This window comes from Alternaria ventricosa, assembly GCF_023758065.1.
Source record: "Alternaria ventricosa strain BMP 2768 chromosome Unknown scaffold_4, whole genome shotgun sequence".
Lineage (NCBI taxonomy): Eukaryota > Fungi > Ascomycota > Dothideomycetes > Pleosporales > Pleosporaceae > Alternaria > Alternaria ventricosa.
Window position 1 is genome coordinate 37,816 of NW_026055684.1, and position 27,444 is coordinate 65,259.

Genomic DNA, 27,444 nt, shown 5'->3' on the forward strand with positions numbered 1-27,444 from the left:
GATGACGCTCGGAGTACTGTCAACACAAACCCATCTCATTCTCTAGGCATATTACAAGACCTTAGTGTTGCGAAACCGGTCGCTCGAACTAGGCACGAGTGTGATCCACTCGCCACTCCATATGAACGCACTCATCTATCTTACACTGACGCAAAGAAATATAGTTGTAGAAACCTGATCTACGCTTACAAGGCCCAAGCAGCGATAGCAAAGACGACCGACAAGCCCATGGCCATCGAGTTCACAAGCGAGACCGAAGTAGCAGCTCCAGCTCCAGTACCGCTAGGGGTGGAGGTGCCAGATTGCTGAGCACTCTCGCTTCCACCTTCACTTCCGCCATTGTTACCGTTGTCGCTGTTGTTACCGCCGTCGTTGTTGTTGTTGCCGCCAGTGGTAGTGTTGCCGCTTGAAGAGCCACCAGATGAAGTACCGTTGTTAACGGGCTCCGCCGATGGCAACTCCTTCTGCTCCTTAGGGCAGGTGATGTCGAATCGCGGGGTGGTGGAGAGGTTGTCAGAGACGGCGAACTTGACCTTGTTCGCGGGGTTGGCGTCGCGGAGCGTGTACCAGAAGACGTTCTTCTTGCCGAAGAGCGCGCAACCGACATCCTTCCAGTATGTCTCGGCGTTGTCCACAGTCGACTTGGCAGCACCAAAGTCCGGACCGCTGTATGCCCAACCAGTCTCGGTGACCCACACGTCCTTGCCTCCAGCAACACCCTCGGTTGCGCTGATAGCGCTGCTCAAGAGCTTGCCAGCGTTGTCAATCTTGTTGTCCAGCTCGGACTCGTAGAAGGGGAAAGCGTTGACGGCCAAGAAGTCGATCTCGTCGATGACAGCGGCGTTGGACTCGTTGACCCAAGCGGTCCAGGTGTCGACGTGGGTGATCTTGACATCCTTGAGAGGCGTGTCGGCAAGACGCTCGCGCGCGGCCTTGATGAACTCGACAATCTTCTCGGCGCTGTTACCAACACCAGCCTTGTTCCGGATGCCGGGCTCAGACACGCGGTAGAGATCCTCGGAACCGACCGACAGTCCAATTACAAGATCCGTCAGCTTAGTGCCGTACTCTTCGACGGCAGAGTTCAATGCCTTCAACTCGTTGTCAATATCTTCGGTTCCCGAGGCCCAGATACCGAGAAGGAGCTTGGAGTTTGTCTTGATGGCGGCAGGGAAGGCGGCGATGGGAGTGTCGGTCGTCTGCCACTGGATGTTGGAGTACAGGCGGATGGCGGTGAAGTCGCCCGGCGCGCCCTTGAGGTTCTGCGCTGTGGTGAACTCCTTCTCGAAGTCCGCCTGTGTCTTGGCCTTGCCAGTGTCGTCGGAGGCTCCCGAGTTGAAGCCTAGGACGAAGTCTTGCGCAAGGGCGCCGCTGACGGTGGCCGCCGCGACGGCAAGCGCTGATACGAAACGCATTGTTGCTAAAGTGGATTAAGGGAGCGACTGTAGTTGAAAAGTTGAAAAAGATTGCAAGAAGAAAGGAGTCAGAGAGTGTGGAGAGAGTGTGGAGAGAGAGATTATTCAAGAGAGAGCAGGACAAACCCCCGTGTAGGTTCGTGCAAACACGCGCTGACGATCATTCACGAGCGGCTTACCCCGTAATTGCGGTCTCGGCGTCCGGGGCCGTTTGATTGGGCGGCCGGCAGCACCGCGCTGGTATCAGCCTCAGCTGGGCCTTGGCGCCAAGAATGGCAAGTGAGCCGTCGCTCTTCGTTTGGTGAGTCTTTGGTGCACAGCCACGCGCCTGAAACGGCGCGTAGAATGAAAGCGTTTCGGAAGCTTTTGGACGTCACGTCATAATAGGCTATCCTCCTATCGTCCCCAGGCTCTGGCGCGTCTTATTTCCGCAGCACGTACTAACCCGACATCATGTCTACAAAGCCAATGCATCGTTGAACGAAAACATTCGCTTCAAGGACGCATCAGACATCAGCATGAGTCTTGCAGGATGTGCCAGCACCTATCGCTCACTGCTACGACTCAGCCGTTGTACGACCCTCATCGCAGCTGACATGTGTTACGATGCAGTTGGGATACCCATACCTACCTACGAGCGTGTTCCTCCAGAGACTGCTCAGGTAAGGATGGTGAGTAATTGACCGAGTGAGTTCAGTAAACATGGAAGACGTCAAGCAAACGCCATGCCACCGGAACAATCCCGGAATACCTCAAGTCTTCCAAGGTTGTGCTGAGCTGTACGTCGAACATGTTGGAACACCCCCCTCTTCCACGTTGCACAATCTCGCTCCATGATGTAGCGAAACAGCTGCTTACATGGTAACACTCGGTATAGCTTATGCCAAACTCATCTAAGATGCGCTGTTCTAACAGCCGTGCATTCCGCTAGGATACAATACTAGTTTACATTGCCCAAATATCACTGCATAGTTTACCATGCGTCTCTTGATATAGACCCCATAGCTTCCTGCCTGACTAGTCATCGTTCACCCAGTTCAACTAAGCGATCTTCCCAACTGGTAGCCGACTATCAAGGATTCAGATAACCGATCACCTGGATTAGGATCTCAGGACGCCACCTTAATCTAGAAACTTTACATTCATGCGCTTATCAAGATGATTCAAACCGGGCAGGAGAACTGCCAGTTGGAAGTGGGGTCCAACTCATGCAGGCAGGGGACAGATCATGGTTATTGGCGCACTCGTCACCATGGGATTGCTTGATCGGGACTAGATCGCTACATACAAAGCATGTGGTGTGCGGAACTATGCCGCGGGAACGACAATAGCGACCGAGGATACCTCCCTTCATTTTGCTCCCTGCGAAGCCATCAACATGACTAGCAAACAGATTCACAGACTATATGAGCCGTAAAACATCCACTGACTACCATTTCCTCTTTTGAGACTAGCGTTGCGTGAAGGACCTGAAGGACGATCTGAGGGGTCGTGATGTTCCAGCACGCGGACGAGGACGTCTGTGCCACTTCCCCGCTTGATTGCTGTGCGACGTCAAGTAAGCAGGCTTCGTTGGGCAGAGTTGAAATGTTCAAAATGACCAGTAAGCGCTGAGAGGAGAATGAGGACTTCTAAGGTAAAGTTCTGGAGCGGCACAAGAGCGCTAAGACTACACGATTACTCGCATCACACTGCCCAGGTGGTTACTACTTACCAAGCGCCACGGTTGGTCAAGCTGCAATCTGTTGTCTACATGTGACTCGTCCCTGACGTGCCAACAAACGTTTCCAACCGGAATACCAGCCTCAGATGTCCCGAACAATGTGCCTGACACCCGCTGTACCCGTTGTACAAGCACAACATCCACCTAGCGTCACCAAAAACTGTAGAACAAGAGCCCGACATTACGCGCTGGGAAACGCCACTTCATGCCAACCCCAGCAGATAGCAAGTTGACTGGTACAGATATACATGCAGAGGTTACACGGCATTGCAGAAGTTTCCTCGGGAATGTACATGTACAAGCGATGAACGAAGGTGCAGTTATGACACTACGTCGTTTGGCTTACACGTCATCTTCATACATGCTGAGAGATGGGAGAAGACTTGAGAGAATTTAGCGTACGTGTGGCTTTTTGAGGCCGGTACTGTAGTGGAACCAATACCAAACCGGTGGGCAGTAGAGGGGCGAAGTATGAAGGTGGGGGCTGTACGACATGTTAATGCTGACTTGTTTCGAAACGCGACCCCCAGCCGCATAGTATTGATGGCGAGCGCGGCAGTAAATGGGTTATGGCCGTGAGCCCACACGTGCAAGTACAGGCGATTGACTGCCCCTGGTATCACTGTCAAGTAGAGCATAACACTGGTGCAAAGACTGGGCAAGAAGATCTCGAAAGAATCGGCAACCGGTGTATATTATCCTGTTCGAGTGTTGGCACGCAACCGGCACTGCACTCTCAGGTAGCCTCAGCTGCAGATGGAGCCGAATTGTCATCAACATCCATCGCTCGCAGCTTAGCCTCCACGGCCGCGACGACCTGGGAATCGAAGTGCTCACCTTTCTCAGGTTTCCTGACACTGCAATATGTTAGCGATATGCGTGACTTCATGCAAGACGTATACTCACGGTGATCTTGTACACTTGTCACATCTCTCATGCCCACACCCAGGACATTGCGGCGAATTGTTGTGAAAGAGGCCATTGCACTTCTCACACTGCCAGCGCACCCTAGTCCTCGGCTTTCGCCAGGTCCGTCTAAATTTCTCCAGTTGTTTCTCCACCTCCGTCTCGCTGTCAGGCTCAGCATCGCCCGGGTAGCCATCAGGCCATTTGCTGAGCTTGGCTGGCTCGCGCGGGCATTTCGTACATCGGACATGCTGGCATGAATTGCAGACGTTCGCCGTTGCGGGAACGAACAAATTCTCACACACATGACAGTTACGTCTGATGCGTTGTCTTGCGGGCTGATATACCAACTCATCGCCGCCACGAGTCCGGATGGTGAGCATTCTCTTTCGCTTGGGTTGCTCCATGCCTTCTTTCTCAGCTTGCTTCTCCTCCGGCGTCTTCTTCTTGGGGAAACGGGGGCACTTCTTGCACCGCTTGTGCTCGCATTGCAGGCACACCTTGTCGGAGCCGTAAAGGGTTCCGCAGCGGTGGCAGCTGCGATGGACACGCATACGGATCGACTTCTCGACACGCTGGACAGTGGGCTTTGGAGCTGGTGCAGCGATCCACTCGTGCGACTCAAGAGTGAGGCCGTACTTGGCGAACAGGGCGCGGGCTCTTTCCTGCTGCATGGCGTTGCGATCCATCTCCTTGGTAATCGGAGTTGATGGTACTGACACGGCGGGAGTGATGGGTCTTGTTGAATTAGTACACATGTTTTCAACGATACCGCGTTATGGAACTCACGTGGCAGGTGCGGCTTCCGGAATGGCTTGGTCCGGCTGCGCAACTTCCTTCTCGACGGGCTGTTGTTGCTCGACTTGAGGAGTTGACGATGCCTCGGGGGCCAGGGTCGGTACACTTTTGTTCGATTTCTCCCTCTTGAACACAGTGCTCATTCGCTTCACATATTTCCCCAGGGTGCCGCGTTCCACATTCTTGCCCTTGTCCGCCGCTCCAGTATCTGCTGGTGTCGTCATGGCTGCCGTCGCAAAAATGTGTATGCGAGATCTTGATGCAACAAAGGGGCGCTGCTAACTTATGAATAGAGTTGGCTTGGACCCAAACACATGCGATCCGGTGACGAGGTTGCGCCGTTGAAAGTCAGCCCTGCATGCAGCTCAACTAAAAATCCCTGGAGTCTGGCCACTGGAACGTGTCGGGGCACCGAAGGTTTGGTAGGCGGCAATCTATTCGACGGCCAAGGACAACCCTGAGAAGTGTAAACGGCGTACTGGCAGTTTTAACCGTTTGTCAAAGCTGCCTGGCGAGACCTGGCGATGGCGATGTGACGAAAGGTGGCGGTCCACAAGTTATGTATGTATGCGCAGAGCGGTGCGCATCAGACCATGACCCGGCTTCCCAGTGCGCTGGAATCGACCCCGAACTACACAAGCGTGGCGTCGAAAAAGCGCGAGCGGTTCGTTACAAAAGCGGACAATATCAGGGCACTGCCTGCTGGACTGGATGCGACTTCTGCGGCTGACTACGGCGAAGGACTTTTTATCGCAGTGAAAACCGCCGGGGAAGGCGAACAGCAAGCAGTCCAGGGCTCTTGTTGTGCACGGGGAACAGTCGCACACGACGGCTGCATGCATTCTGGCTGCAACCGAGCCTGCGTCGCTGTTTGGTGCCCACGGCTCGATGTCTGCTGCGGGATCGCGGCGGCGCTGCGTCCATTCCAGGCATCGATCAGTCGGCTTGCCAGCGGCCACCATGACGGAACGAGGGCCTGCGCCGCTCCGCGGAACATTGTGCCCGCATCCTGGGGGCCTCCACCCACCACAGCAAGACAGGGCTCAGAGCCTCTGAACCCACGCATCAGGTCGACACTGTGGCACGTTCACGTTGGAACTCTGCCTCAGCAGACCCTTTCACCTTCCACCGGGGAACACCCAATCGACTGCTGGGCACACCCCACACGGTGCGGCGTCGCACTGTACAGACAGCCTGACCCAACACGCTTTATCCAGCAAATGAGCGCCTGGATTCCGCGACGTATATTGCATCTATCTGCAGCGCTGGATTCAGCAAATCCATGCTCAATCACATCGCTCCATCGGTTGCATCGCACCTGCCAAGAGGCACAGTGCAGCACCCTCAGCGGCCGGCTTAGGACGCTACAGTCGGTAATGCACTTGCAGACAATCCGCTTGCTGCGCTGGCAGCCTGGCACACACCTGGGCACGTCGGCCGTTTCGTCCATGAGATGAAGAGGCCAAGCGACGATGTCATCGACGCTGCAAGAGGTACTGTACCGCCGAAAGTCTCGCCGCCGGTGGGCTTTTGGGCATGTATGCAGCTCTACCCATGGGCTGGATCGGGGCTTACGGCGGGCAGTTGGGAAGCCATGGTGCCATATCGAGTCTGGCAACGACAGCTTCCCAAGTGCAGCGACGATCTGTGCTGTTTCGACCAGCCCATGCCATCGGTGGAGACGCTTATGTAATTATGGCTGGCCCGATGACCTGGGTGATGTGGGGATCACGCCCCTCTTCGCTTGCCGCAAGAAGAGTCGGCAGCAGCAAGCTTTCATTAGCAGTCAAGCCGAACTCTAACTTTCCCTCCCCGGTGGTTTCTGGGTCTTCCATCAACAGCCCATCATTCCTTGCTGGTACCTTCTGCTGCAGCACGTGCGGGCGTGTACCGCGCGCGCATGCAATCAACGGCAACTTCCGCCGGCCGAGCCGGCATCACCGCTGCTGGCCGCCGTTGCTACCCTTATCGATCGCAGTAATCCAGCATTAACATGCCTCGGGCCTTGCGCGACGCGTACTAAGTCTAGACGACTGCGACATTCCAATGCGACATCGAAGCCGCTTTGCATCTCGGTGCACAACGCCGAAATTGCATCCCATGCAGGTGCTTTGCGAGATTGACATGGCCTTTGTCTGGTGGAGACTCGAAATCATTAGGTTTGAGTGAAAACGCATGTTGTTGATGCACTAGATTAGAGAACTCAGGAACAGCAGAAAGGCCCAGGAACTCCGATATCGCGGCACAGGTCCTTCGGCTACGCATTACAATATGCAGCGATCCTCTAATACTAGAACCCCTCAACATCACACATGCCTCCTCTGGTTCGACTGACTCTTCACGAGATCTTGTCACATGCAAAGCTGCCGGAACAGACTCATCACGACGTCTCACGATAAGCAATTACCCCTCAAAGCCAAGTGTGATCGACTTCGGAAGGAGCAGACAACCTTGCGAACAAATGAATACTTCACATCGAACCCGGGTATAGTTGTTGGTTGTTACGCTCCGTCGTGAGGCTACAACATTCGTCTACCAACGTCGCCTCGCTGTGCAAGATTTGTTGCAGGGTCTCTGAAACGCCAACAAGTACCGTGGTGGAGATGGCGGTACGGCAAAGCTTGACTCAGTCGTCTGGGCCAGAACATCACCGTAAGAGTAAGTTAGGGGGCAGGTCCCCGTGCGCCGCGCAGAGCTCAGTCCTCTTCCGCCTCCGCACCATTCCGTCCCACCCTTTCCCGGTATTTTGGGTTGCAACGGTTGGGTGTTGAGCTCGCTTTCGGAAGCTGCTATAGGAAGATCATCCAGCGTATCGCTCGAACGGGCAGGGTCTGTCACCGAGGCTTCCGGAAGGGTGACGCGTGCTCGGAATCGCCCATCTCCGCTGTGCAAGGCGTGGAGAATTGAGTGGCTCGCAAAGTGTTCGGAGATGCGACGATGAGGAAGCATCACCGGTTGGCCGCTACGACTTCGGTCAATATTCGATATGCTTCCATCTCGTGGCCTTCCGAAGCAATGATATCGGTTTCAACGATTCCCAGTCTTACATCAGGTTCCCTGAAGTCATGGCGGTATTTCATTCGCGTATCCATGGTATGCGCAATCAAGAAAACACAATAATGAGATGATCAGGAATACACGATGACAAACACCTTCAATGAAGATGACACATGTGGGGTACAGGCACTATTGCTATCAGAGATCTGTTGGCTGTACGGGTCATTAGACCAATTGTCAACATTAGAGTTTTGCAATCGTGAGTTCAACGGACTCATATCTGAGGAGTTTCCACATCACAAGGAATGCGCAGTTTGTAAACTATGGCGACTTCGGAAAGAACAAAGGCATCGCTGGGGTCACTTCGGCGCTAATGAAAAATATGGTGGGCCTCGTAGTTTGGAGACGGCATGTCGCATGGCAGAAGATGTGTTACGTATATGTCTTGAGCGAGGTCGGGTATCTTGCTGCGATTGACTAGAGCATGTCTCTCATCACGAACTTTGTATCTAGTCATGGACCATGAATCTCATGTTGTGTGAGCCATAGCCTACCCATCTGCACTTTCGAGATATTTCGCGTTTTGGCACTCTATTTCGCTTTGAACATAGTCCGCTTCTATCTAAAAGACATTTGTATGGGTTTCACAATTAGTGGATAATAGCACAAGTGAACGAACGCGAGAGTGTTCTAGACTCGCAACGTAGACCGTTGCTGCGAGTCTAGCATAGCTTTTGAAATCGTTCATCGCGCTGGGTTCACGAAACAACGCTACCGAAGTCTGGAAAGGTGTTTGGAGAGCCAGAACGCACTATGATCAGCACATGGAGTTCCTTGAATGAAAGCATTCATCTACGTCTTCATAGGACGAGTACGGATATGCTTGCAGGTCGCCAGCAGAAGATCCAGGCATTCAGTCACTTTGATGGATTTTTCCCACCCTGGACAGTCGCCTATGCTACTACCAGGGTGACGGGCATATTTCGGAATAAAACGATGTGACATCCACTAGATGACTGTATGCCCGGGCAGCAGGAAGCTTTCTTCGTTTCAGCTGATCGCGTGATTCGTTGATTGGAATTGAAACGATCCCACTCATCACAAATCGTGCCTGAACAACCACTCTTCACGAATTCACAATTTGACGAGCAGGACAGCAAGGCTAGAGAGAAGTATCTGAAAGCATATGAGAATTGAGAGTGAATAACATGATACACAACGGGCAAGGCACAGCAGTGATGGATAATGTGAGAGATGTGAGTGAGTATAGGCAGCTAAAACAGTATACACAGACCGATAGTAACGAATGCAACGCTAAATGCAAGACACCAATCCAACTCCTTTCCAACCCCACCGAGGCCCATCACTCAGACAATCTACAATCTACAGTCTACATTCTGCTCTCCCACCCCCTCCTTCCGTCTTCGCCCTCCCATCTCTCGGGCCAAACCTTACCCAAAGCCTCCCAGATGTGGCCGACAAACTCAATCTTGAGACCCTGGGTAACTTCTAATGGTAGATCCCTTGCATCCTTTCTGTTGCCCTCGGGTAAGAGTACTCGTTCTACACCCGCCCTCAGCGCTCCAATCAGCTTCTCTTTGATACCACCGACAGGCAGTACCCTTCCGCGGAGGGAAATTTCACCAGTCATGGCCAGTGTAGGCGGAACGGGCTGATTAGAAAAGAGGGAGATGAGGCCGATGGTGTGCGCAAGACCAGCACTGGGGCCGTCTTTGGGAATAGCGCCAGAGGGGCAGTGGACGTGGATGCTACGACTCTTCATAATGTCTTCGTCGTGACTTGCACTCAGACCGAGATCGAATGCATGGGCCTTCACCCAAGTCAAAGCTACCTCTACACTCTCCTTGAGTACGTCGCCCAGCTTGCCGGTGAGCTGAACACGGCCTGAGCCGGGCATATCTGCAATCTCGATGAACAGAATAGAGCCTTGGCCGCCGGTGCTATATGCGACTAGCCCTGTGATGACACCTGGGCGGGAAGATTGCTCAGTGAGTTCTTCGGCGAACTTCTCAATGCCGAGCGTGGTATCGAGATCTTCCAAGGTGACAATAGGAGAGTATGCTGCGAGAGTGTTTGTGTCTTTCGCCGTGGCGTATTCGACGGCTTTGGAGCGACAGACGGAGCCGATCTCGCGTTCGAGGTTTCGCACACCAGATTCGCGTGTGTAGGATGTGATGATCTTGTCGAGCACGTCGGTCGGGATGTTGAGGTTCTCGTGGTGAAGACCATTGCTGGTGATCTGCTTCGGAATCAAATGTCTTGATGCGATATGTCTCTTCTCGAGTGTAGTGTAACCGGAGAGCTGGATGGTCTCCATACGATCGAGGAGCGGTGGGGGAATGGTATCGAGCGAGTTGGCGGTGGCGATGAAGAGCACCTTGGAAAGGTCAATAGGAATGTTAACGTAGTGGTCTGTGAAGGTATGGTTCTGCTCTGGATCGAGCACCTCGAGCATGGCCGCACCGGGGTCGCCATTGTGGTTCGACATGCCTAGCTTGTCGATTTCGTCGAGCAGGAAGACTGGGTTGGCAACGCCGACCTTCTTCAGTCCGTTAACGATGAGACCAGGCATAGCAGCGACATAGGTCCTACGATGGCCGCGGATCTCTGCCTCATCGCGTACACCTCCAAGCGAGATGCGATGGAACTTGCGACCAAGCGCGGTAGCGACTGACTTGGCCAACGAAGTCTTTCCCGTTCCTGGCGGCCCAACAAGCAGCAGGATTGGCGACTTGTCGACCATGCGCTTCTTCTCCAACAGCCGCAGCTCGGCCTCGGATGGTTCCTTTGCAACCTTGTCTTCGGGGTCTTGTTCCTTGGCCTCCTCCTCTCCCTCTGGTGTATCGGCGAGAGCGCGGATCTGATCGTCGATGGTCCTGTTTGCCTGCTCCTTGAGCTTGAGCACTGCCAGATATTCAAGTAGCCTCTTCTTGATCTTCTCAAGACCGTAGTGATCGTCGTCGAGCTGCTTCTTTGCCCTGACTAGTGTAGTGGCATCGAGTTGGTCGACTGTCGTTTTGGTCCAAGGGATTTCGGCGAGGTTCTCGAGGTAGTTCCTGCAGACTTGGTATTCTGCTTGGGCGGGGTTCATCTTCTGCAGCCTCGACAGCTCGCGCTGAGCCACCTTGTCAGCATCTGGGGACAACTTGGCATCTTGAAGCCTCTTCTTCAGCTCGTCAATCTCGTTGGGCTCTTCTTCACCGGCCTGTTGCTGGCCACCGCCTGGGAAGCCGCCAGGAAATCCGGCTGGGAGACCGCCACCCATCTTGCCTCTTCTTGTCAAAGCTTCCTGCTGCAGCCGTCGCAGTGTCTCCATGTCCAAGCTGCCACCCTGTGTCTGTGTTGTTGTGACCGTCATGCGTGTGTTGCCTTGGATGCTGCTAATCTGGCGCTGGAGAATCTCGATGACCCTGTCCACTCTCTCCTTGACGTCTACAGCTGCCAGAACGCGCAGCGTCTCCTCGTGTGTACTTTCCACCACGTTGGCCATGAAGTCGGCCAGCGCACCAGCCTCTGAAAGGTCTTTCCTTGTAATGTACATCTCGAGTCTCCGCGCGACAATGGGCGAGAGGGTGACTTGTGGAGTGCGCGGTAGAATGGCGGAGAGGCGGACGAGGGCGAGCAGCTCGCGCGACAGCTGCTTGAGGAGGTTGAACTGGTTCAGGAGGTCTGCGCTCGCGATGTCGACTGTGCTCGTCAGTATGCGTCCACTACCAATTCAGACAGTGATATACGTACTGTACTCGTCGACGGCCATGAGCTCTCCCTCAAAGTACGGCCTCTCCTGGACGACATCGACGACCTGCACCCTCTCCAGGCCCTCGACCACCAGGCTCAGATCGCCCTGCCGCCGTCCTTGGACACCGCTGACCTTGGCGATACAAGCATATCCATAGATGTCTTTCTTAGTCGCCTGCATGGGATCGCTCTCGAACGCCGTCTTGTCCCCCTGATGGCCATCGTCGATCAGCAGCTGGCCGTCCGGACCCAGCGTGTTCGACTTGAGCGGCACACAGGCTACCGTGATAGCCGCGTCGGGCTTCGCGGTAGGGCTGATGCTGTATATCTTGGCGAGGATGGCGGCGACATCGGAGCGGTTGGTGATGGGGATCTTGAGTGTTGTGCCCGGGAGGACGGCGAGCGGCGGCGCGAGCGGGATGAGCGGGAGCACCTTGGTGCTGGTCTTGGAGGAGCCTTTTCCCATCATGAGGTGCTAACGGCGAGGTGCTGGCTGGATGGGACGGGCGTGTGAGCGTGGAAGGCGCAATGTCGCGTGGTGACGTGCGGACCCGCTGGGCACTGTCGCTGGTGCGGACTCCCGAAGGATGAGAGGCTACCAAATGGACGGTGCTGAACAAAGAGACGGCGCACCAACGTGTTTCACGTAGACAAGTACACCAGAATGTCGCTCTCGCAAGCTGGATTGTTCTGTAGATAAAAGCGTCAATGCGACGGCGACATGGTCGGCGGAGGAGGCGTGATAGCTTCCAGAAGATGCTCTCACGGGCCAGACCGAGGTTAAACCAGCCGGCGCGAATCACGCCCATCACGACGCCATCGCAATCTCCATCTGATAAGATGGCCTCCGCATCCCGCTCGCAATCTTGCCGTCATCGCACAGCCTTGACACCTTGTCCACAAATGCATTGGGCATTAGTTCTCGAGCCATGCGCTCTACCGTGCCTGTGTCGTCACGTTTCAGCACTAAAGTCGATATCCATGGGCGCGCGAGGGAACAGCAAGCCCAAACCGGGCAACGAGTACGGTGCTACCCACAACCATATGTGACTAAGCTCTGCATACGGTCTCAGAGTCTCTCACATATCACTCCTTGGGTTATTATCATATAGGAACGATTGGCTACGCGAAGGTATCTTGTTGCAAGGTGTAGCTCAAATCGCATGACGCTAATACAGTGACGTTTATCTAGGTACTCAAAATCAATCGATTCTTTTTATGCTAATGTACACCTTCTCCTCTACACTGTACATCGCGTGTATTCCCAACTCTAGCACACCCTCCATGTACATGGGTCAACCGCCCCAAGGCGCACGTCGCCGTCTATGTGCGCCACGTCTGTCTTCGCAAGACGTGCATGGCACCCTACCCTTGTTCATTACCGAGACGAAGGGCCATTTTCTAGAAGCCTCCTCTATCAAGACAATGCCCAGCTTCTACTATTGTCTGCATGAACCAATCGGGGGTATGCCGTACAAATATTCTTCAACCCATGGTTGGGGTGTTCCTACCGTGCGTAGCGGACGACATACTGTAAGGGGCCTGCCGATACGCCGTTAGTGATCCAATCTCCTTGCTGTAGCTCGCGAATGGCTCACCAAGACTTTCTTGGCATTCAAGATCCTCCAGGCCAGATTTTTGACCGTGCCATCGGCTTGTACCACCTCAGGAGCGAACTCGATACCGAACCTGGACATCGTTAGTCACATGATCCAAACGACAACGCACCAATGGAGATAACTTACATTTGGTGGACTGCGAAGACAACACGTCGCGCAAATTTGCCATCCCGCTCAACTAAACTGCCAAAGGTCTCTTCGGCGGTCGATGGCGCGATCTCAGGGTCGCGGTCAAAGCAGTTCTGAATAACTGGAAGCAGCGTTTCCTCCACCGCACGCTGAATCGTACCGTTGGCGTCCGCTTCAACGTCATGTTCATCAAACTTAGGAATTCGGATCTCGAAGGCTTGTGAGAGTGCCATGACGTGATGTCGACCACCATGGTGATACCGGAATTCGAAGACACCAGTAGTCCACCAGAGCTTGTCTCCACGGAACTCGACCTCGCCGGTGTAGCAATCAGACGACTCCTCATCCGTGGTGTCGGCTGGTACGAGCTTGTCCGAGACCAAGATACCATCGTCAGCTCTCGTAGAGTCAAAAACATCGGGGTTGGTGGCTACCCATCGCCCATTGGAACTGATGCGCGTAACTTCCCGAGACTGGTTGTCAGCAACCATGTACAGGCCAATCCAATCTTTCTTGCTGTGGTTGATAGGTGCCTGCCAGCGGACCCTGATGGGTGCACCGTACTCAAGGATCAGTGTCTTGAAACCATTTGTACGAACTGCTGGTGTTCTTGCCAACTCTCCTTCGCGACCACCGCTCTTTTGCTGTTCCACTATCGGTGGGGAAAGGGTTCCTTCAACCTCGAGCTTGTATTGCTTCGCATCCAGACCTACGGGCTCCGACGAACGGCCGCTGACGGGAATGCGCGTGGGGTAAGCCTTGAATCGGCTTGTTGTATCCTTGATCAAGGCATCGACATGGGCAGCCACTTTGGGCCTTACATTATCCAGAAATTCTTCGATGAATTCCATAGTAGAGTTGAGATACTTGTCGGCTGCCGACTGCCACTGGCGTACTGGGTCTGGTAGTGCTTGGCGTACGGTTTTACTGACTCCCGACATCTCACGTAGGTTTCGCCCATACAACTAAGCATAGACTGTTAGTAAAGTGCTGGTCAAGGTAAGATCCTTGACTAAAGGAATGTCGAACCTACCTTGATGACATGAGGCTTCTCGACAAACTGGAGGAACGCGAGGTTGAGAACATGGGCGGTCGTAGCAAGATAGAAGATCGCGGGGTTCCAAGTAATGAGAGCTACGCCCCAGACGCCAGCCAACCCGAGAACTCGTTCAGGATTGTTCAGGAAACGGTAAATACCGGAGTAGGTCAGTGACCTTGAAGGCGGATCGAAAAAGAAGTCGCCACAAAACTGCGAAGAGAAAGATGCATTGTTAGCGTATGTTCATGATTCACTTCAAACTTCCAAGACTTACCCATCCAAACTCGCCCAAAGACTCGTAGGTGCTCATGGCAACCCAGAGCTGAAGTGCAATCATACCAGAGCCAAGGACATGCCGGAAAAGTGTGAGACCATTAAGCCCATCAGCAGGAAGACTGTACATCTTCCATGCTACGGCGAGAAACGAGGCGTGACTCATGGTCATGCTCATATGGTATAGGGATTTCCATTGGCGCCAGGCTTCCTCCTTCGTGTCGCCGTACTTGATGAAGTGTTTGGTCCAGTTCTTCTTCTTCGACTGACGATCTAGAATGTAGCCTAGTCCTAACGCGTACCAGAGTCGCCACCCGAAGGCGTTGATGAAGAGAAATGTTCGTACCAACCAAGTGTTGGGTGTTAGCGTCGCCAAGCACATCATGTAGAACGAAAGCAATACTACCGTGAGATCAATAGATCGATGAAGATCCGTATTCAGAGGCCCTACAATGTGGTGCGTTTGGGCTGGTTGGTGCTTGGTGGGATCGTAGGCGGCATCAGAGAAGGCGACATCAGACTGACTAGTTTTAGGCCGGTCTTCGAACTGGAGATCTCCAGAGTTATGGCGCGTACGGCGGGGAGGCGGCGGATTGTACAAGCGGTTTATGTGAGGCTCCTCTACTATGGAAAGGAAGGCAAATTGGGCTGCATGGGCGATAATCGAGATTGCTAGGACTTTGTAGCTTGCCATCATGAGGGCGATACCATAGTATCCAGCATAGCCTATCGAATACATGGGACTGGTGGACCGGCGAGTTAGTGTCTATTTCAGTTGAAAGTGCCATAGAGCCTCTTACTGCGGTGCCATCTCAAAGACGCCATCGAAGGTCAGGCTTTGATCAATGAGGTAGAAGAAATCGCCCCAATACCTGTGGCGCATGTTAGACGTCTATTTTTCAAAGACAAGTAGGGGTCTCCAACCAAGCGAAGTCCTTGACAACCCTGTGGGCGTCTAGCTTGACCCACAGGTTGAAAAGGAATAGAACAATGCCAGTTGTCCAGCGCAGAACCCACAAGAAGAAGCTCTCTTGGGGACGGTTGAAGCAGGCGAGGGCGAACAGGCAGTATGAAACAAAGTCACACATGAGTATAAGGTCTACTACACGCCTAAACACGAGCCACGTGTTGTACTCAAGCGGCGCTTCGTCGAAGTTATAATCGTTGGGGATCTTGGTCTCTAGTTCCCGCTTGAGGAGCTTATACAGGGCGGGGTGTGGATTCTTGCCGGATTCGGGCTTTTCGAAGACATGGCTTTGTTTCGCCCAGAGGACGAGACGATTGTGTTTAGATTGGCCATCGAGCAGCCAGCCAATACCGGCATTGTAACCGGCGCGCCAGAAGAGGAAGATGATTGCGAATATGGGTATGCGGGCGCTTTTGGGCAGTACGAAGAAGGTCAAGATCAGGGCAGCAAGCACGGCGAGGACTGCTATATCGGACAGGTTCTTGGGTTGCGAGGGCGAAAGCAGCTGCGAGACCATGTCGTGAGTCTGTGGAACGATGAAGACTAGGCGTGTAGTGTTAGTATGAGTAGTTCGTGGTACAAGCGGACACGCTATGCATGCATGGTAATTGCTTTTGCTTGGGTGCAGCACAAGGGGAGACGTACCTGTACCGTCTGGAGTTCTTCCATAGGTGCGTTTCTTGCTGTCGTCTTGGTGGTTCTTGTCTTCTTGGTCGTTCAGCTCCAAAACCTTCTGCTTAGCATCGTCTGCGTTGTTGAGATGCAGCGGCTTAGCCGACGGCCGCTCGCGTAGCTGGCCATCGTCGGCGCTGGACCCATTGCTAACATCAGCCATGTTGGATGAGACGAAGCAGTGGAAAAGGTGTCGATTCTTGCAGCACCCGCCAGATGAGGGGTTCGCCGGTTGATATTGCTGCGACGGCTGCGGCGCGAGCTTGCCGCGACGCTATGCAAGCACTGCGCAGTGGTCTGCTGTATGAACTGCCGGGATGGAGTGGAGGCACTCGTTGGAGCCACACAGCACGGCTCTAGGTTCCGTCTTCTTAGACACCAAGAAATCGCGCTTCTCTGCTTTGGGCCAACGGACGGGCGTAGAGTGTTGAACTCTAGCTAGCGTGCAGATGTTGAACGTGGATCTGAGGGGAGAGGTGGTTCGGTTGTCTGCAAGTCGCGCAAACACGGGTGCGCTCTGATGACGGCACAGTGTGGGGCAGCCCGCTTCACCAAATACGGCAGCGATGGGCCGAGGCCAGATGACAAGCGCAAGCAACTAAGTCTTGTATTTCACATGGTAAATATCAACAGCTTGTAGTTACATCGTTCTCTTCCGCTCAAATAACCTATCCTGCATCTTCCCTGAACAGCTTTTGCTCCGATGAACCCGCATTCGCCAACCGTGCCTGCTGCCGCGTTGAAGAAAGGCGCCATCGGAAGCGATCGAACGTGATGGAAACGTGTGGATCCAATTATATATACTGCTGACCGCACCAATGAGTGTGGGACCCTGCCAATAGTATTTTGTACCGTGGGGTGTTATGGGACCTGCCTAACATGCCAGCGCGATCTCATCATAGAGAGCCTCTTCTGTACTTGAGCTTGCCACCCGTGACAGTTGCGTCCGTGCTGGAATTAGCCAAGTACAGGCTACCCAGGTCATCTTCTACATTCCCGAGTGAACCTTGCCGTCGTGCTAGGCCCATACCTGCACAACTGACAAGGCATCTGTCCAGAAGCTCTAGTACCACCGTACTTGACGTTGTGACTGCCATCGCCGAAGAAAGGTTGATTTCGGCTAGTCGTGTAGCTACACTCCCTTCCCGGTTCGTATACGTGGTCTGAGGGTGGAATATCGGAGCCTCGGGGCTCAGCAGGAGATGTGTCGGCGTGTTAGACGATGCAGATGGTATCGGGTTGATTTTTCGCGTATGCTGGGCATCGAGTGGTTGTTTGTAGTCATCCGATATCGTTCCATCGGTACTTCTGGCTTGTAGATGCTCATCCGGAGCGACATCGAAGCTGAAAAAGGGGCTGATGCTTTCTCTCTGAAATGGCGAGAGGGCCGACTGATCCGTCCAACCGTTCCAACTCGTTTCCGTAGGCGCCGATTCCAAGTCTCTTGGGTACGAGCATCCTGTCGAGATCGAGCCAGAGTCTGGTAGCGTTGATGATATGGCTGTAGATGGCAGAGAGACGGTCTCGGCGATGTAAATGTTTGCTTTGCAAGCCTGGAGGTTGTTGAGAAAAGCCTGTTCATCCTGCTCTCGGTGCTTGATCTCCTTCTCCAATTCACGTTTGGCCTGCTGGAACCTCTTCCTCTTCTTCCGTGGTAATGAGGGATCCGTGACCAGCCGACGTTCAGTTCGGGCTTGCTTCTTGCGTAGAACCTGCAGATAGGTGACACAGTTGGCGAGTCCATCCTCCAGGATTTCCTTCTCGGACTGCAGTGTCGAAAGATCGACATTCCAAGTAGGAAGCTCGTTCGTAGGGAGGAAGCTGTTGGTGATGGGGGTGACCCACAGCTGAGAGGGGCCCATGTTGCGGGTGGTACAGTAGTCGCTTTTTTGCAGGCTTAGTGAGCAATAGACTGGGCCACAGCTGTAATTCAGCACATGAAATTGGGAATGTTGCAAATACAGGGCTTCCACTTCGTCTGTTTAAGAGACTTATTTGATCGCGGGCGAACTTAGTAGACCGCAACGTCTAGGTTGAATGAAGACTAATCACCTTTAGCGCGGGCTTGTCCCATACAATATGAAGGCTGTCGCGAATAACGGGAACAACAAGTGTGAGCAAGGCTCGGGAACAGCAGTGGCGTAACGCCCGACTCGAGTGTCAGCGCGGTTGGCGGCCAGACGCCCATCTCTTAGCCATCACAGAGCAATAAGACTCGTAACCCGACTGCGACAAAGCCATCTGCCCGGAGGCAATTGCAACCTTGGAAGGGCCACCAAGGGGTGTCGGGAGGCTTGCCGCAGCCAGGCTCTGTGCTGCGCTCTTCTATCATGGGCTGCTCAAGCCGCTCAGGCCGCTCAGGCCGCCAGACCCATGAAGCACGACATTCATGCGGGGTGCGAAGGTTTGCACGATTGCTACTTCGCCGCCTTTGTTGAAAACGTCTTTAGCCCAGGTCTGATGACCGTGTCAGACGCATTGAGACTTCGTAAGCATTCGTGTGAACTGGGTTACTTGAGACGTTTCAAAAGGCATGCGGAGATGGACGGTGACGATGGAATCAGGTACGGCTTTAGCGGATGCCGTTCGTTTGTCCGTCGTGGTATTGTGATGCCCTATGCAAGGGGGAAGCCACGATGTGCTTCTGTGCTTGGAGCGTAGCGTCGTTCGAGGCGACTCAGCATCGGTGAGATGATATGACAGCCCGTATGCGCACATCAAAGGGGAGTCCCATACGAGTTGTGTTTGCTTGAATTCTTCGGCAGCCCTCATCTCGTAAGAGGCGTTGGATATCTGAATATTGGCAAGCTGGTGAGTAAGGAGCGAGACGCATGCGCCTAGAGAACAAGCATTGGCTCTTTTGCGCAGCGCGACCCAGAGTCAGCCATCAAATGCACTGCGATCGTTTCGTGGTATGAGTGCTGAGCGGATATTGAAAGGGAGCGTGATTGATCTCAAAGCGGGACAGCGCGCGAGTGAGAGCACCTACATGCGTGTCATGTCACAGCGGGTATGCAGACGATCAAGGTTGTTGCCTGGCGTGCGGATCATGGCTTTTCAGCACGACCTTCAGCGGGCGATTCATGGACAGCAGGCATGGATGGTGAATGTGCACAAAGTCAGATGATCGCTTTCTGACGCGCGGACTTTTCCGCGCGCTGCTGTTCCGCGCTGGTGCTGCACCTCGCGTCATCGTAATTTTATTGCCCAGTCGTGGAGCCAAGGCCCACAGCCGATCACGTGATTGTTCTGCATCACACGGTCGTCACTGTTGCTGCCCTCATGCTTCTGCTCGTTAATACGCTTGTACCTGACACTCTCCATGTCGCCTACGCCAATGTCAACCGCGTCCAGCAAGTCACTCGCCTTACCAATCACATTGCCATGCCCAGCCATGATTGAGCGCACGGTAATGTGTCAACAAGTTCGCGACTCCACTGTGACGGCATCGCTTATGCAGTAAGGCATCGACCCCGCAGCAGGCAGTGTGGTCATCCACGAACATGTTACGGACGGCGAGAGTTTGCGACCGAGGAACAGCCTCAGCCTGCCCTGCAGCATGTTCCTGAACGCTGTGGTTTGGCGTCGGTTTTCGAGACCTTCTTTGCCTCTGCTCCCGGACTTCCGTCCTTTCCCTAGCCGGCACACATTGACGTCATCATTATGGTCTCGTAGCAATGCTTGATGTTCCAGCTACCATGCCTACGGATGGCATTGGAACAGAGTAAATTGGCTCGGTGGGGTTGTTGCCGATGATGTGCTCGACTCGAACAGGCGTTTCCTCGCACCGCCGTTGACCGTGAGAAGGAAGCGTGTCTGATTTGTCGCGTGTTTGCAAGTGATATTACCACCACAGCCGCTAGCCAAACAGTACATGTTCTGACGGAGCAATGCATTCTACACTATTCCGTTTGAACAGTTACCGGCCCTCTAGTTACCGTCAGCTACCGCACGGCATAAGCGTCCGAGTACCCACATTACGTACTTTTACGCGCTGTATAAGTATCGCGCGACCCTCGGCATAAGACGCATCTAGTAGACCGGCTCTTGAGGGGCATACCGATTGACTACAGTATCCAATACCAAACATTCCAGAGAGATGGCGACCAAAATAATCGACATACGCACAGACACTGCCGAGTCGGATATCCTCGCGGATATCAAGAAGGGCCTCCGCCCTGAGGATGGCGGCGAAAAGAAGCTGCCTACGTTGCTGCTTTATGAGTAAGCAACAATTCAGCCAGCCCATGATGCGCGCTAACCTTTTGTTTCTTCTCTTAGCCAGGAAGGCCTTCGTCTCTTCGAAGAGATCACGTACCAAGAAGAGTGAGCAGCTTCATCCTTGGTTTATATGAACACCAAGCTGATAGATGTTCGCAATGTTAGGTATTACCTAACGAATGCCGAGATTGAAGTCCTTGAGACGTATGCGGAGAAAATCGCCGAACGAATCCCGACGGGGTCCATTGTCGTGGAACTGGGGAGCGGGTACGGTCCTGGCTCGCACTTCGCAAGAGATTGGAAACGAGCCCTGTGCTTCGTGAATACTAATGTATTTGCAGCAACCTCAGAAAAGTAAATATACTCTTGCAAGCCGTCGACCGTCTTGGCAAGGACGTCGAGTATTATGCTGTCGATCTTTCCCTGCCGGAGCTGGAGAGAACATTTGGGGAAATACCTACAGGTGAGGGTTCATTCTATCATGCTTGATATTGAGGGGAGTCGTGGGGTTTGTATAGTGCGACACGTTTGCATCACTTTCCTGTGAATGTGGCTTAGACGGACGCGAACCTGCATACATGCACCCAAGATAGTAGTGGCTCGGACACTTATCTCCTTATCATTGCACGATACGGGGCAATCCGACCGCCCGAAACTCGCTAATCAAGCATGCAGAAGGGTACAAGCACGTCAAATGCTTTGGCCTATATGGCACCTATGATGATGCCCTTGAGTGGCTGAAGACTCCCGAAATCGAAGCGAAACCGAAAACCATCCTTTGGCTGGGCTCCAGCTTGGGCAACTTCAAGCGCCATGAAGTCGCGCCATTCCTCGCTGGATTTGGTGCGGTTCTCCAGACTGGTGATACCATGCTTATCGGTATCGATTCGTGCAAGGATCCCGAGGTAAATATCTTGTCCCCACAGGCATGCAAACACCCACTGACCTAGTTCCAATACTAGCGTGTTTACCATGCATACAACGATCGTAGCGGTGTAACCCACAGGTTCATCCTCAACGGGCTAAAGCACGCAAACGCACTCATGGGCGAGGAAGCTTTCGACATCCAGGACTGGGAAGCTATTGGAGAGTACGACCAACAAGCCGGAAGACATCACGCTTTTGTCGCACCACGCAAGGACACTGTCGTTGACGGTATCCATATCAAGCAGGGCGAGAGAGTTCGTATCGAAGAATCCTACAAGTACAGTCGCGAGGAAGCAAAGGAGCTTTGGGAATTGGCCAAACTCGCAGAGAACGTTGTGTGGGCAAACTCGAAGGGCGACTACGGCCTGCATTTCGTCTCAAAGCCTGCAATGTTCTTCCCTACCAAGCCCGAGGAATACGCAGCGAAGCCAGTGCCATCTTTGGCCGAGTGGCGTGAGCTTTGGACGGCCTGGGACGCGGTCACGAAGGACATGATACCCGAGGAAGAGCTACTGTCCAAGCCCATCAAGCTTCGCAACGAGTGCATCTTTTACCTTGGCCATATTCCTACATTCTTGGACATTCACATCGCCCGTACCACCGATGGCAAGCCGTCAGACCCTGCCTACTTCTGGAAGATCTTCGAACGTGGTGTTGACCCTGATGTTGAAGACCCAACTCAGTGTCATGCTCACTCCGAGGTTCCGGAAGAGTGGCCCCCGCTGGCGACAATCCTGAAGTTTCAAGAGACTGTGCGACAAAAGGTTGAGGCGCTGTACACTTCGGGAGAAGCAGAGTCGAACGGTCGTGTATCGCGAGCATTGTGGATCGGCTTTGAACATGAAGCAATGCACCTGGAGACGTTGCTGTACATGCTGATTCAGAGCGACAAGGTCTTGCCACCTCCAGGAACCAAAGTTCCAGACTTTGCGGCGTTTGCGGCGCAATCTGAGACCCTAGCAACCGCGAACGAGTGGTTCACAATTCCCGAAGCGGACGTCGACATTGGTCTCGAAGATCCCGAGAATGACTTTGAGACCAAGCGTTACTTTGGCTGGGATAATGAGAGACCCCGCCGCTCAGCACATGTCAAGTCCTTCCGCGCAAAGGCTCGGCCAATCACAAACGGGGAGTATGCCACATATCTGTCTAAGACAGGAAAGACTGGTATGTAGCCACTGCAGCGGGCATTATCGCATGTATTGATCGAAAGTCTGAGCTTGTCTGCTAACTTGTCGAATCCAGCCATACCTGCGTCGTGGTGCGAACAGCCATACTCAAATGCCAAGGACCTGAGCACTGGCAAGAGAGACAGCGTGCTAAACGGCCACCATGAAGGTGTCAATGGCTCATCCCGGAGCATCACCGAAGGAAAGTTCGTACGCACTGTCTACGGTACTGTTCCCTTGAAATTCGTCATGGGTTGGCCTGTAGTTGCCTCCTACGACGAATTAGCTGGTTGCGCGCATTGGATGGGCGGTCGCATTCCTACCCTGGAAGAGGCACGAAGCATCTACAGCTATGTCGACAGCATGAAGCCCGAGTTTGAGAGCTCGCTTGGAAACACGATTCCAGCCGTGAACGGGTATGATGCGTATTACCCATCCTCGTAGACTCTTGACTAACAGTCCACAGCCATTTGATCAACGAAGGCGTTTTTGAGACGCCGCCATCCCAAGCTTTGTCAAACGGCGACTCTGGCGCAGTATCTAGTCTCAACCCACGCAATCTCTTCATTGACCTTGAGGGAACGAACGTGGGTTTCAAACACTGGCATCCAGTTTCAGTGGTCGAGAAGGGCAACAAGCTCTGCGGCCAATCTGACCTGGGTGGTGTTTGGGAATGGACTAGCACTGTGCTGGAGAAGCATGACGGCTTCGAGCCGATGGAGTTGTATCCAGGCTATACAGGTATGATGCAATGCGACGGGCTTCTGCTCCCCAACACATGGTGAGACGATGTCGCTGACAGCAGGCAGCCGATTTCTTCGACGGTAAACACAACGTCACGCTGGGTGGATCGTGGGCGACGCATCCGCGCATCGCTGGGCGCAAGACTTTGTAAGTGGACGACAGTGGCTGCAGCTGAGACCACATGGCTAACGTGTCGAAGCGTCAACTGGTATCAACGCAACTATCCCTATGTCTGGGCAGGCGCGCGCATTGTGTCGGATGCTTAGCAGTGGTACCTGATTCGTGGTTCTCGCGTTTGTATGGTGTCAAAATCCTGTCTAATCCTGGCCGTTATGATGCAACAACGCGAAACCTCGCGGATGGTCGGTTCGCTGCATTCTTCACCGCAACGACGACGAGTCGTTTCCCCATAACGACCCGGAGGCACTCTTTTTAATCGGACACGAATGATATTTGCGCAAGTCTTGTTGGTTGCTGTCTCTACATAAGTCATTTTATTGTTGTGTTGTCGCAGTCACTCGCTCTTTCCGCACAATTACGTAGTCAGCCTCGGAGCAGCCCTGAATACGCTGTTACACCAGTCAACAGCCATTGCACCTCGCCCCGCTACACTACCACCAACAATCCCAAACAATTGCGCGTCTTCTCCACTGCACTCCGTGCCCAAGCAGAATTATCGACTCAATCGCGCGTGCATTCCCCGCTCACAATTTCAAAGCATCCAATTCTAGCTGCTCTGCCTTCCCGCCACCAGCCTACCCAGGTCGCGATCGATCTCGAAAGCGCAGACTGATTCAAGATGGTCAACAGTCTTCTCTTCAAGTGGGAGGATTCAGAGGCACTCAAGTGAGTCGCTGGTCCGGTGTTTGTTTGTTTGGGCCACCGGGACGCAGTCCGGAGGCAACCACCAAAAGCAGACGGTCGCTAATAACAATCCAATAGACACCACTGCGGCTTTTGCGAGCGTCCGTTGAGCCACCCCGGCGCGAGGGCGTCTTGTTTCGGCAAGCATAGCGAGCCATGCGTGCGCTTCCATCAGGTTCGTTGCATGGGACATACCCCCGGCGAACGATGCACTAACCTCTCCAGGCTATGTTCATGCGACTTCGCGGCCATACTTGCAAGTACTGCATGGGCATTGATGAGCAACACTACAAGCGTCATCACGACGTTGCCGAGCGCTTACGAGCCGTCTATGAGAGTTGTGGCGAGGTCGACTGGAACATCGTACCGGACGAATCTGAGCTAGACGAACGTGGAAGAGCGAGAGATCTCGGCGATGACGACGCTCCATCCTCGAAGCGTGAGCGGAAGGATGCAAAGCGTCTGGCAAGAGCGGCGAGTAGATCCAGAGTCATCACGCAGGAGGAGATCAGATACATCGACTCGATTGTACATTCAGCTGAAGGCATAACGAGCAACGACGCGGACGGGCCGCGGAATCCGGAAGAGATCGAGGAGATTGAGCGACAGCTTCGTGTAGGTGCTGAGTTTGTCGCTTTGCTATCTACTCTGTTCGAATTACTGACTACTCCACAGTACCACGCCCATGTATACAGCACGCAAGTCAGCCGCAAGGGAATTAGAAAGCTCGCCGAGGCACCTGCGGAGGCTCTAGACGTTGACTTCGAAGCCGAAATGGACCGCATCTTGGAAACCTTCCGTATCAACGAGCTACTTAGGCGTAACACCAAGACGAAGGGTCTACAAGGGAAAGAACTCAAGATGTTCCAAGGTCTCGTCGACACATTCAAGCAAGCCATCCTGGAGGACATCGTTTTGGTCAAGAAAGACAATGCCGAAGTGCGAATGCGACGGGCAGGTTATCTCCGATACACTAGTAAGACCGCATACGGTATCGTAGAAGAGAGGTATACTGGAAAGGACTGGAAAACTGGCGAGAAGTTCGCGTCTAGTCTGAGTGATTTCAGTGGCGTTATCACCCCCACAGATGAGACTGCTCCACTAGTCAGGTTCGTTGCCCTTACCCTCATCTTTAGTCTTGCGAAAGCGCCACAAAACGCTGCCGAAGTTTGGTGCGCGATTCAACCATTACCAAAACTGACAGAGACTTAGTGATCAGGACGATGACCAGTCGCCGCGGCGGTCCAGTGCCCTTGACACCTCTGACCGAAGGCATCTTGAGAGCAACCACAAGCGCGTGAACGGCGATGACGGACTCTACCATGCAGACATCGAGCCATATCATACTCCGCTATTACCTTTGCCACCCGCTCCAACCTTGAACAGACATCCAGCTGCGGTTCTGGTGATCAACGTCAAGGCTTCGGAGCGGGGGCCGACTACAGTGCCTGGCCGGATCAAGAAACCACAACCAGCTCCCGATGGATGGCAGGTCGTCACAAATGGGGTAACACCAACAAAATCGGTAGCAAAGACGCGCGCTTGGGGTAACATTCCAAGTAAGCCTCCGGCTCGTGCACCTCGGCCTGGACCGACTCCGTGGCTTTCCGACTTGCGCGACTTCCCAGATCTCTCAACGACGCGGAGCTCTTCAGATGAGTCTTATAGCCAAGCTCCAGCAGTCAAACCTCCAAAGACTTGGGGTATGTCAGCGCCCGAGAGTTTTGTGACCGAGGCGGAAGACTCTGTCAACGGCCATCCCGCAATCTCGCAGAGGAAGAAGGCTAAGAAGGCACGAGAGGCGAAGCGCAAGGCAAAGAAGCAGTCTGCACCGGAGTCAGCTATCAGTCCTGCTGATATTCGCAATGAAGCCACTGAAGATGTCCATGATGTGGGTGACGTTGTAGCACAAGCTGGTTACACGCCGCCTGAGACTATGCTCTACACCAAGGACCAGGTCAGTTCTCAAGATGCGCTACCGTACATCTCGATCGCCGGTGGTCACGATGCGTCCACCGAGGCAGTATCAGAGCCGGTCTCTACGGACACGGCATTCGCTAAGGGAGTGTCTCCAATACCTCTGCCTAAACACGTACTACCTATCACAAAACACGGCAAACATATGCACTGGATTAGATTCATCCGTCAATTTCTCAGCGATCAACTCACAAATCCGTTCCCGCCGTCATGGAATGGCTGTTCACACAGCACATCATGTTCGTTTGAAAATAACGACATCCTTGATTGTCCCTTTCATGAGCCTCGTAAGTGCATCGCAACTGGCACTTAGCAGCGGATACTGACTCTGACGTAGACTGTCCCTGCGTTGATCCTCTGGGAGATCAATGCTACCTGGTGATGCCATGCCTAGACTTGTGTAGCACTGGGCCTTTCAACCGCCTCCGTGGAGAGAAACTACTATCACTGTACGAGAAGGATCATCGGACCAAGGGCCGCTTGATGCTGGTAGACGATGATCTGATCAACTATCTCATCGAAGACCCCACTATGCGAGCACGCAATCGCAACCCAGATGGCGTACCTGATCGTCTGCAGAAAGAGTACGACGACGTTAAGATTGGCCTCAACCCCGGAGCACTAATGGCTCAAGAGCTTCGATTCGAGCGACTCTATGCAAAGAACGGATTCAGCAAACAGAAGCTCACTCAGGTCATGTTACAGGATATCCAGCACAACGAACTCGAGCGTCTGGGTACGGAGTGCATTTGCTACTGTCGTGCTACCGCACCAAAGGGTGGATTACCCGCGAAGGACACTGTCGTCTGCTCACACCGTGACTGTACTACTACGTACTTCCACAAGTCATGTGTAAAGAAGCTAGGTGTGGAGAAGGTGTCGCGCTGGTACTGCACATCATGTGAACAGCAGATGAAGATACTTGCATGTCAGACGCTACGTGGACTAGGCTATACCGATATCCCCATGGAGCATCTTTGCAGCTCTTCACATGGGCTGAACGCGGAAGAATTCGAAGAGATGTTTGATGAGAAGCTCAGGCAGATGATGAACTCACCCGACATGGACTACCTTACATTGCTACCCCCCGAGATTAGAGAGAAGGTCAAAGAACTTGGCGGGCTATCTTCCATGCCTGCACAGTTACATAAGCAACTGAAAGAGAAGGTTAGGGCTATTGGCATCAAGTTCGCGGGAGCCGCTGTTGATTTCCCGATGTCTGATGAGATGCGACGCATGCTTTGA

General features: G+C 53.5%; 7 protein-coding genes across 7 annotated transcripts; 2 read left to right on the forward strand and 5 right to left on the reverse strand.

Annotated features, from left to right (window-relative positions):
• Nucleotides 1–185: 185 nt before the first annotated feature.
• J4E93_002690 (uncharacterized protein) lies at nucleotides 186–1,415 on the reverse strand (the record flags this gene model as incomplete). Its single annotated transcript, XM_049340631.1, has 1 exon — nucleotides 186–1,415. The coding sequence occupies one exon, from the start codon at nucleotides 1,413–1,415 to the stop codon at nucleotides 186–188; it is 1,230 nt and encodes a 409-aa protein (XP_049201513.1).
• A 2,459-nt stretch (nucleotides 1,416–3,874) lies between these two features.
• On the reverse strand, nucleotides 3,875–5,066 carry J4E93_002691 (uncharacterized protein; the record flags this gene model as incomplete). Its single annotated transcript, XM_049340632.1, has 3 exons — nucleotides 3,875–3,995; nucleotides 4,045–4,782; nucleotides 4,834–5,066. 3 exons carry the CDS (start codon nucleotides 5,064–5,066, stop codon nucleotides 3,875–3,877), a joined length of 1,092 nt encoding a protein of 363 aa, XP_049201514.1.
• A 4,163-nt stretch (nucleotides 5,067–9,229) lies between these two features.
• Nucleotides 9,230–12,067, reverse strand: J4E93_002692 (uncharacterized protein; the record flags this gene model as incomplete). The annotated part of the gene is made up of 2 exons (XM_049340633.1): nucleotides 9,230–11,547; nucleotides 11,599–12,067. 2 exons carry the CDS (start codon nucleotides 12,065–12,067, stop codon nucleotides 9,230–9,232), a joined length of 2,787 nt encoding a protein of 928 aa, XP_049201515.1.
• Nucleotides 12,068–13,083: 1,016 nt separating this feature from the next.
• Nucleotides 13,084–16,460, reverse strand: CHO2 (phosphatidylethanolamine N-methyltransferase; the record flags this gene model as incomplete). The annotated part of the gene is made up of 8 exons (XM_049340634.1): nucleotides 13,084–13,140; nucleotides 13,197–13,287; nucleotides 13,344–14,311; nucleotides 14,380–14,595; nucleotides 14,660–15,401; nucleotides 15,459–15,530; nucleotides 15,583–16,168; nucleotides 16,271–16,460. 8 exons carry the CDS (start codon nucleotides 16,458–16,460, stop codon nucleotides 13,084–13,086), a joined length of 2,922 nt encoding a protein of 973 aa, XP_049201516.1.
• A 733-nt stretch (nucleotides 16,461–17,193) lies between these two features.
• Nucleotides 17,194–18,159, reverse strand: J4E93_002694 (uncharacterized protein; the record flags this gene model as incomplete). The annotated part of the gene is made up of 1 exon (XM_049340635.1): nucleotides 17,194–18,159. The coding sequence occupies one exon, from the start codon at nucleotides 18,157–18,159 to the stop codon at nucleotides 17,194–17,196; it is 966 nt and encodes a 321-aa protein (XP_049201517.1).
• A 2,237-nt stretch (nucleotides 18,160–20,396) lies between these two features.
• J4E93_002695 (uncharacterized protein) lies at nucleotides 20,397–23,624 on the forward strand (the record flags this gene model as incomplete). Its single annotated transcript, XM_049340636.1, has 10 exons — nucleotides 20,397–20,521; nucleotides 20,579–20,623; nucleotides 20,684–20,785; nucleotides 20,860–20,981; nucleotides 21,194–21,423; nucleotides 21,481–22,612; nucleotides 22,691–23,030; nucleotides 23,081–23,355; nucleotides 23,424–23,505; nucleotides 23,558–23,624. 10 exons carry the CDS (start codon nucleotides 20,397–20,399, stop codon nucleotides 23,622–23,624), a joined length of 2,520 nt encoding a protein of 839 aa, XP_049201518.1.
• Nucleotides 23,625–24,450: 826 nt separating this feature from the next.
• On the forward strand, nucleotides 24,451–27,444 carry J4E93_002696 (uncharacterized protein; the record flags this gene model as incomplete). The annotated part of the gene is made up of 3 exons (XM_049340637.1): nucleotides 24,451–25,394; nucleotides 25,435–26,289; nucleotides 26,604–27,444. The coding sequence occupies 3 exons, from the start codon at nucleotides 24,451–24,453 to the stop codon at nucleotides 27,442–27,444; spliced, it is 2,640 nt and encodes an 879-aa protein (XP_049201519.1).